This window comes from Mandrillus leucophaeus, unplaced genomic scaffold (assembly GCF_000951045.1).
Source record: "Mandrillus leucophaeus isolate KB7577 unplaced genomic scaffold, Mleu.le_1.0 Scaffold267, whole genome shotgun sequence".
Taxonomy (NCBI): domain Eukaryota; kingdom Metazoa; phylum Chordata; class Mammalia; order Primates; family Cercopithecidae; genus Mandrillus; species Mandrillus leucophaeus.
Window position 1 is genome coordinate 3366531 of NW_012102776.1, and position 10208 is coordinate 3376738.

The window sequence follows — 10208 nt, forward strand, 5'->3', positions numbered from 1 at the left end:
CCTTGGCGGAAGCCCTGCTCAGCGGAAGCCTTGAGACCTTTTCTCAGGTGCTGATGGCGCAGCAAAGGGAAAAGGCCTTGAGAGAGCAAGAGAGGCTTCGTCTTTACACGGCCGACCCCCTGGACCGGGAAGCTCAGGCCAAAATAGAAGAGGAAATCCGGCAGCAGAACATTGAAGAAAACATGAATATAGCGATAGAAGAGGCCCCCGAGAGTTTCGGACAAGTGACGATGCTCTACATTAACTGCAAAGTGAATGGGCATCCTTTGAAGGCTTTTGTTGACTCTGGCGCCCAGATGACCATTATGAGCCAGGCTTGTGCCGAGCGATGTAACATCATGAGGCTGGTGGACCGACGGTGGGCTGGGGTTGCTAAAGGAGTGGGCACACAGAGAATTATTGGCCGTGTTCATCTAGCTCAGATTCAAATTGAAGGTGATTTCTTACAGTGCTCTTTCTCCATACTTGAGGATCAACCCATGGATATGCTTCTAGGCCTAGATATGCTCCGGAGACATCAATGTTCCATCGATTTGAAGAAAAATGTGCTGGTCATCGGCACCACTGGCACACAGACTTACTTTCTTCCTGAGGGAGAGTTGCCCTTATGTTCTAGGATGGTAAATGGGAAAGATGAGTCTTCGGACAAGGAAATTACACGTTCTGTCATGGATTCAGGACGAAAAGAGCATTAAAGCACGTTATAAATATGTCACCACCTTGAGGGAGGCTCAGGTCCCCGGAAATTATACAGTAAGAGCTCACTGGCAATGTAATCATTAAAAATCATCAGTAACAACTAAACCTGGCCTTGGGACTACGTTCTCAGATGGGTAACTACCTCAATCCTGATTCCTTGGTCTTGGTCCCTCTTCCATTTCCCTTGTCCAGAGATAACTGAAAGACATCCTGGGAAGGCTCTGGAGGCTGCAGCTGATTTCCAGATAATCCATGAAAAAGAAAACCAGCTTCTTCCTTTAGAGACACTATCCTATCAGATTACAGGTGGCTTATTCAAATTATTGCTATTTTGCAGAATTCCCTGGAAAAATGCTATGGCTGCAGACCTTACAAGGCATCCACATAAAACTATTTCATGTCGGCACTAACAATTCTTTATATTGAGAGAAATATGCCCATTTTCACAGGTTTTGTTTTCTTTGGGAAAGGCATTAGAAATGGTGGGTCAATTACACTGTGATGTTAACTAATACACGGCTGTTTGGGGCAGCATAAAGACCAATTTCCTCATATTTACACCTTCCCTTCTCTTGGATCCCCTGCAGTCACCCTGCAATCCACAGCTAAAGACTCTTTTTGCCACATTTGAGAAAGTGGATTTATCTCCAAGGATGCTACATTAATTTTCTATTTCCCCTGCATTCAAAGAAACTCTCACTGTAAAACAAAGGCAATAAATTAGATTTTTTTTAAAAAAAGAAATTATGGTACTTCTTGGGAGTCAACTTGTACAGTAGTGGGAGTGAGAGGTAGGCACAGGCAGTGGTCCAGGTTCTCTAATACTCATTGCAACTAGATCATCTCTCTCTCGCTTTTTTAAAGTAAAAATCTGCTTTACACATTAAGCTGCTGCTACATCAATATTGTTTGAACAAATGTGTTCACTGTTAAAATAACATTTGAAAGCTTTTGAATGAGAAGATCTCTAAGGCCTCATTCAGAATTATCCATTCCGACAATGTTAGTCTTTATTACAACTGACAGTGGAAAATGGAAGTCCCTAGACTTAATTACAACCCATGGCTAAAGTACCTGAGAGAAAAGTTTCAGCTTCCTGAGGCCATCAGATGCAGGGGAAATGTTTCAGGACAATAATTTATCAAGACTGGTATTACAACAGTGGATTCAAAACCAAGAAGTGTATGCGTTGATTACACTTAATTACTTAGACAAATTAGTTCATCTACTTTACAATTGAGATTCCTCACCTATGAATTTTTTTTTTTCCTGAGTGGGGGTCACTTTTCAAGCACTAAAACTTCATTATGATCTAGGATATCCTTTAAGTTATTCTATTTTCCCAACAAGATGTAAAGCCACACAAAACATTCCCAAAGGATACAGAAAAAAAATAACTCTCCCTTATAATCCCCATATACTTTTTTTTTGTTTTGCTTCTTGGTAATACTAATCACCCTTTCTAAAGAGAATCACCTCTTTCCTTCCAGCCAATATCAATTCACCTCCCATTTTTCTTCTTTATAGGTGTTCCCATGCTTCCATTTCCCAATCTGGTCAACATTTGCGCAAAGTTTTACACCCAGTAGAACTACTAAAAATGATCAAATGGACAGATTTCTTTCTTACTTTTGTTTGTAATTAAGCACTCAAGACAAGTGTAATTAACAAAGACATTCAGAGTAAAGTCAGGGATAAGCAAAATGCTTATGAATAAATGTAAATTGACCTGATAAATTCATGGATTCTCTCACAGACAAAAATATGCAAAATCCTCAGCATCTTCTTCTGAACTCAATTTTAAGGTTCATTTATGCAAAAAAGTCTTATTTGCATATATCACATGGGACTCCTCAGGGTGTCTGACCCATTAAAGTTAGCCACAGAATCTTTAAGATAAAAGACAGTTTGCATGATACCAAATCTGACCATACCCATCCTACCTTCTTAGAAGAACACCCCTTCGAGGTAGCTATAATGTTTTGAGACAAATCTCAGGTATAAGTATTTGCTTCTGATTTTGAGCTGAAATCTATTGTCCCATAACTTCCAATAAGTCGGTCTTCATTCTTCCTTCTGCCAAGACCACATTTAATCTTTCTGGCATGAGATAAGCTTTTTAATATATGAAATGAGTATCAGCCCACATATTCATTTTTAGGCTTCAGTAGGTTTTCACCAGATTCTTTAACTGTTCCTCATAGGACACATTTGGATTCTCCTAAAAATTTCATGTTTCTTTGGCCATATTCCAAATCCTAAAAATATGATTTGAGTGAATGAATGAATGAATTAGGAACATCTATACTGAATTGAAAAGCAATGACCTCAAAGAAAAATCATTAAACAAAATGAATTAATTAAGCAATGCCCTTATTGATTAACTTTTAAAAATCATTGTCTTACAAATAGAAAAGTGTTTGAAAAATTAGTTTCACTAAAGTCTTGATGTAATTCTGTGTATACTTAAAAAGGTCCTAATCAATTAAATTTTAAATGGATTAGTTTTAGTAAAAGGCTACATTGTTTGTTTGTCTTCTACGTAAATCAGGCACCATGTGAGGTACTTTGCATATTAGTGCCCTTAATCCTCAGGATAAACTTAAAAATAATCATAATTTCTTTTTTTTTTTTGAGACAGAGTCTCGCTCTGTCACCCAGGCTGGAGTGCAGTGACCCAGGGTCTCTGCTCACTGCAAGCTCTGCCTCCCGGGTTCACACATTGTCCTGCCTCAGCCTCTGGAGTAGCTGGAACTACAGGTGCCTGCCACAACGCTCAGCTAATTTTTTGTATTTTTAGTAGAGACAGGGTTTCACCATGTTAGCCAGGATGGTCTCGATCTCCTGATCTCGTGATCTGCCCGCCTCGGCCTCCCAAAGTGCTGGGATTACAGGTGTGAGCCACCGCATCAGGCCAAAAATAATTATTTTTAAGCCCATTTTGCAGATGGAAAATTTGAGGCTCAGAATTATTAGAAACATTCAAATATTCAAAGCTCAGTGATTTTAAAATTTTTTTGACAACAAACGACATTTTACATTGTGACCCAATTTTACACACTACACACACAAACACATATATGTATACGTGTTTATCTATATATCCGTATATCTCTATATCTCTATATAACTGAAACAAAAAGGATTCTTGAAATAATAGGATACGTTTTATCATTTCCTAGTCTTACTTCTTTTTAAAATTATATTTTATGTATCCCACCAAGATATGCTGACAATTTATAAAACATGGACTGACTCACCAGATTGTCCTATTCAAAGCTTTTTGATTTCAAATGCCAAGTTCCTTTGTAACTTCTTTATCTGACATAGTTTAATGCTAGGTCAAAAGCTGCAAAATTCTTATAAAATTTTATTTTGTGGAAACTACCAAAATTATGCCAGTAGAAATGACAATAGAGTAGGCAGGACTCAGAATATACACACAACAATTATTTATTGAATACACATAAAATAAGCTCCCAGACAGATTTTTATACATAAGGAAATGAGTAGGTTATAGTTTCAGACCTCAAGGCGATTATTGCCTTGTAGGGGTGGAAGACAGACTTGCAACCAACTAAGAATAAAAAGAATGGACATGAAATTAATAATATGTTGGTACAAAAGAATAAATTTTGTAATGGGGGTTATTTTTAAAATAAGAAGCAAGCCAGTAAATGCACTTTTAATGTGTCTAAAATGTTCATCACTGATGCTGCAACAAAAATCCTCCTCTTAAATTTCAGGTTACTAATACACAACTGATAAATATCTACTTTTGGAAATTTACTACCTGGAAATGGATGAACAAATCTTCATTTTCTGTTTTATTTTCCCTATTAAAAATGAGGATAAAGTAGACCACATGATGAAATAGACCTTTCCTGTCTCAAGCCATTTAAAAAATCTTTGGCTTCATCTAATACTCACTTAAATAACCATCTTACCTAAAAGAAAATCACTAGTGTGATAGCCATGTATTTCAAGATTGCCAGCAACAGATTCTGCTGCAGTTAAACCAGAAGATGGATGTTGTTTGAGATAAGCAGAACGTATAATCTTAACCTCTTTCTTAAAATATTGGGTCATAAACATTTTCTTGTTTCTAGGGGGAAATCTGTTCTGCAAAAAGAAAAGGATAAATGGATGTTTGCATGTATAAATTCATCTTCACTGCAGGTATTAACTGTTGTAATTTTAGTTATGAGAACACTGTGCTTCTTTCAGAATGCCAGTTATAAAAGGGCCATTTTCTGACATCCAACATTCCATAAATAAGCACTTAAGTGATGAGAGTGATCTGGGATTCTCACTAGGAAATTGTATGCAATTATATTAATCAGTGCCAACATTCCTAGTTATTCTTTGGGTTTGCAAAAGCCTGGAAAACAAAGAAGAGGGGCAAACGGAAAGATGGGTAGAGAAAGAAGGAAAACAAAACAAAACAATGCAAGTCTGGGTTGATTTTAACTGATTCTGTCTTAGTTAGAAGTGTACTGATTTATATGGTGGGAACTGGGCTATGATTATAGACTAGCTACCATTCCACAATACTTTTTTATCATTGGCAAGTTATCTAAAAATGAAAATATTTTCAAGGTAAAGCCACAGTCAAACTTGCTTTTGAACCCCAGCTTCTTTCCACACCTAGGTCCATCTGTTAGAATCTTCGAATTTCTAGGGATCTGTTATCAGAAAAAAATGGAGCTTGCAGTCTTGCTGTGTCTTCTGTGCCTTCCTCAGAGGGCCCAGTTAACAGGCTGTTGAGATAGGTGTACCTGGAGTGGCTTTCTCTCTTATTACAGCGATGAATGTTTTCTGATTGCTTTTTCTTATTGAGACTTTCATAAATCCAGTTTTTCTATATTTCAAATAAGTAAGGCTCATTTTTAGAGCATCACTATACAAATTACCAGATAATTTCCTCTTACGTTAAAGTCCCTAGGAGGCAATGTGGGCTATGCTTCACGTAGGGGTATTTTTTATGGGTATATTTTTCTACCGTTAATCGATGTGTTGATGCCTTGTCCAAATAAAGCAGACAATGAACAAATAAGCATATTCCAGGTAAGTAACTACTTAAATCCATTAAATTCTTACCCTATACCATCAATCACCATTTTGAAACCTTACTTTATCAGGGCTTTAGTATAAGGATCCCTTAAGATGCAGAGGAAAATTAATTTAAAATTACATTAATTCACATATTCTGCCTTTCAAACTCCTGTCATGTCTAAGGATTCAATTAGTCTATCAGTCAAAAGGTATTAGTGTTTTGCATTCTTACATGTCACTAAAAATTTAATGTATTTTTTCAGAAGTCTTTCTTGTCATTGGCCAATATCATGCAGAGAGATGAAGAAATTTAAATTACACCATTAACCTTTAAAGAACTTAAAAGTTCAGTTAGAGGAACTAGAAAAAATGCAGAGTAAAATCTTTAAAAATAATGTTTAACTTAGTACTGAATCACAAAATATAGAATGCGGAGTAGAGGGAAATGGTTCCTGCTCTCCATCTGAGACACTAACTACAACACGGCAGGATCTATTCACCAGAATCTTATTGACCACCTGCTGTATGTCAAGACCATTTTAGGTGATGGATTTCTTCACACAGCCACCAACTTCTGTTGCTAAACTGGTGTTGAGAGCTGCAGCTCCCAGGCATATCTGAGGATCTATCATCGCCTCGAAGATAAGTCTTCCAGAGTCCCTTTCTCATGACTCAGCTTATCAACCTAGAGTAAGCATATGGCCGATTCTTAGGCTAAACTTCAAGGTGAAGCTTGTGGTCTGTTTCTGCCTTGGCCCACAGTGGCACTGCATTCAACTCGCTACTATTAGGGGCTTAATCCTTGCTACAATCCTTCCTACAATTTGACAATTGTATTAGTTCACATTGTGTGGCTATAAAGGAATACCTGTGGTTGGGTAATTTTTAAAGTAAAGAAATTTATTTGGCTCATGGTTCTGCATACTGTACAAGAAGCATGACACCAGCATCTGCTTCTGGTGAGGGCCTCGGGAAGCTTTCACTCATGGTGAAAGACAAAGAGGGAGCAGGCATGTCATATGGTGAGAGAGGGAGCAAGAGAGCCATGGGGGAGGTCACCGATTCTTTTTAACAAGCAGATCTTGCATAGGGGACTCAGTACCGCGGGGAGCACACCGAGCCATTCACAAGGCATCTGCCCCCACGACCCAGACACCTCCCACTAGGCCCCATCTCCAACACTGTGAATCACATTTCAACATGATATTTGTAGAGGAAAAATATCTAAACCGTATCAGCAATTGTAAACAAATACTTCTCTCATAAAGTTAATGAAAAGGATTTGGGGCTTACACAATAGGGGAACAATCAGCAAAACAGTCACAAGGAATTGACTACCAACAGTGAGTCAACTGGATGAAGCATTTGTCACATACTTTAATTCCAGGGAATAATAGAACAGGAATTCTCAAAGACAATGAGATACCAACCAGACAGCAGTTATAGAAATGCTTGGACATTTATAAAACTGAGAATGGAACCTAAATTACTGCCAAAAATCCAGTAAGTGCTAAGATTTTCTGAAGTAGTCATAATCTTATTAATAATTGTATCTTTAGTCTAATGATCATAAGTTTAGTGCTAGCATCTTTAGTGCTAGTAACATAAAGCAATATGGTTGCCTTAGTGCTTTATGTGAAGGACAGTATCTGCTTAATAAATATAGACAACATAAATGAATAAATGGACAAAGTCTCACATGTTATTAATAAGCTGATGTAGAAAAAAAGTGGCATTTTGTAACCTTGACTTAGCTATATAAAAAAAGGTAAAAGTAAATCATATATAGACAGTAAGAATATTTTAAGTATTTAGAATATTTTTAAAAAATTCAAAATATTTAAAAATATTTAGAAAAGTATTTTAAATAATTAGAATAAATATGCTATGGGTTGACAATTTAATCAATATTTGCATATATAAATGTAAATGTAAGGTATCTACAAATAAACCATTAAAGTGCTTTTAATCTGGCAAAGTTGCCAGTGGTTCCACTCTAAGGGCGATCAATATACCTAGTGTCTGCAGTGCCATCTCATCCCAGTTTGCCTGGGACTGTCCTGGTTTTAAAACTCATATTCTTGGTTGGGTGTGGTGGCTCACCCCTGTAATTCCAGCACTTTGGGAGGCGAAGGCGGGCAGATCACGAGGTCAAGAGATGGAGACCATCCTGGCTAACATGGTCTCTACTAAAACTCCATCTCTACTAAAAATACAAAAAAATTAGCCGGGCGTGGTGGCGGGTGCCTGTAGTCCCAGCTACTCGGGAGACTGAGGCAGGAGAATGACGTGAACCTGGGGGGCGGAGCTTGCAGTGAGCGGAGATCGCGCCGCTGCACTCCAGCCTGGGCGTCAGAGGGAGACTGTCTAAAAACAAACAAACAAACAAACATACAAGCAAACAAAAAACTGATATGCTTGTATCCCAGTATCCTTACATTCCTGGGGCAAACCAGAATGGCTGGTCACCATACTAGTGTTAGAAGCGGATTTTTAATTTTGTGCTCATGAGCATGCTGTGCACTTCTCAACAAGCTGAAAATAGGCCTGAATGATCAATGATCAGTATATGTCTAAATGTTGAAAGTAGAATGTCCTATTCTCTTTATATAGGAGATATTACCTTATTTAAACTCATTTATAAAATATTTCTGGACTGTAAAGTTAAATATCTTAAAAATGATAAGAAACTCACATTAAAAATACTAAAATGATTTAATAAAATAATCCTATAAATTTTTCCAAGAAGATTCATACTACAGCTGAAATTGATGAAACTGCTTTAATTTTCAAGTCTCCTTAGAAGTGGTACATGTTTTTGCAACAAAAAAAGTGAGTACAAACTGACATCAGAAAATGAGAGCATGGGATACTCAAAATAAATATTTAAGTTATCTATGAACTTGGGTTACCCTGGAAAAGCATAGATGAAACCACATTTTATCATTTTTATACTAATAGGTAAGGATAGTGATAGACTGAATTTAAGTCTGAAAGTAAATCCTAGGTTTTGAGTTTTTTAAGAGACTATTTGGACGAAGGAATAGAAACTTCAGAAGAAGCACAAATACATAATGATGTTACTTTCACATTTATTTCAAGTTTTGATGGAGCTATTGAAAGTCAAGATGCAATGAACAGAACGTAAGGTAGGACTGCACAAAGGGGTGAGGGAAAAGATGAGCAGGTTTTTGATAAAGAGATGTGCTTATGAACAGGAGAGGAGGCCTAGAAAAAGGTTTGCTGAGTGTCTGGTTGAGGAGGGAAAGAAAGAGGGAGGGCTAGTGATTCTATGATAGGAGCTGTAAGGAGTCCAGAAACTGGGGGGCAAGGAGAGGAAGATAATACCAGATTGTTATGTTGCCATGGAAGCAGAAGTCTGAGAAGGAACTAAAGAAAAACAGATCTGCCACTAACATCCAGTGTGAAAAATAATGTGAAGGGAAGTAAAACGGCAAAGTGAGACCTTTACAATTGCCTCTGGAAGGTAAATAAAACAGGGGTATATCTGACAGAATTAAGAGAAAGGAGCACGAAGAAGTTGATGACGTCAATAGGACCCCAGAAGCAGACACAAGCCATCTTCTGTTACCTGTTGAACCAACCAGTTCTTCAATTCACTCTTTAATAACTTTACTTCTGGTGTATCTCATCAAGAGTTCAGAATTAAATGATATTAAGAAAAATTGTATATGTAAGAGCCAGTGCTACAGGCCTCATTCTATCAGAAATGACAGCATAAAGTTAAAGCAACAGATGGGTAGTTAGAATAAAACAGAAACAATGATATTCTCTGTTCACACATTGCTAACTGCCATCACTTGGACTCCAAAACAATAATTGACAGAAAACAATTTCATTGATATTCCATAGCCATATGAGTTTATGTCCCCATATGGCAAGGCTTCCACTGTCAAAGCCTCACTGCATAATGACTCCGAAGTATCTGTTTTGAAAATGTCTTCATTAATACAGGAAATGGTGCTTGCTCTTTTTCAGTAAGTATTCAATAACAAATCTGTTTAAGTTGTATAAAAAATACAAAAATCTTCCCACACTATCTATCTACTCTCAGTGATTCAGGTTAAATTATTATTATTTTTATTATACTTTAAGTTCTGAGATACATGTACAGAACGTGCAGGTTTGTTTTACAGGTATACTCATGCCATGGTGGTTGGCAGCACCCATCAACCTGTCATCTACATTAGGTATTTATCCTAATGCTATCCCTATCCCTCCCCTAGCCCTCCACCCCGACAGGCCCCAGTGTATGATGTTCCCCTCCCTGTGTCTATGTGTTCTCATTGTTCAACTTCCACTTATGAGTGAGAACATGAGGTGTTTGGTTTTCTGTTCCTGTGATAGTTTGCTGAGAATGATAGTTTCCAGCTTCATCCATGTCCCTGTAAAGGATACGAGCTCATTCTTTTTTTTTTTTTTTTTTTTTAAGG

General features: G+C 37.3%; 2 protein-coding genes across 2 annotated transcripts in view; one reads left to right on the forward strand and one right to left on the reverse strand.

Annotated features, from left to right (window-relative positions):
- DDI1 (DNA-damage inducible 1 homolog 1 (S. cerevisiae)) overlaps positions 1-1430 on the forward strand; it is a 3557-nt gene extending 2127 nt beyond the window's left edge. Inside the window, 1 exon segment of the mRNA XM_011984410.1 lies at positions 1-1430. Within this exon segment, the coding sequence (XP_011839800.1) occupies positions 1-695 (695 nt within the window). The 3' untranslated portion in view covers positions 696-1430.
- PDGFD (platelet derived growth factor D) overlaps positions 1-10208 on the reverse strand; it is a gene marked incomplete at its 5' end in the record, with an annotated part of 263054 nt that overhangs the window by 131354 nt on the left and 121492 nt on the right. The window lies entirely within an intron of this gene.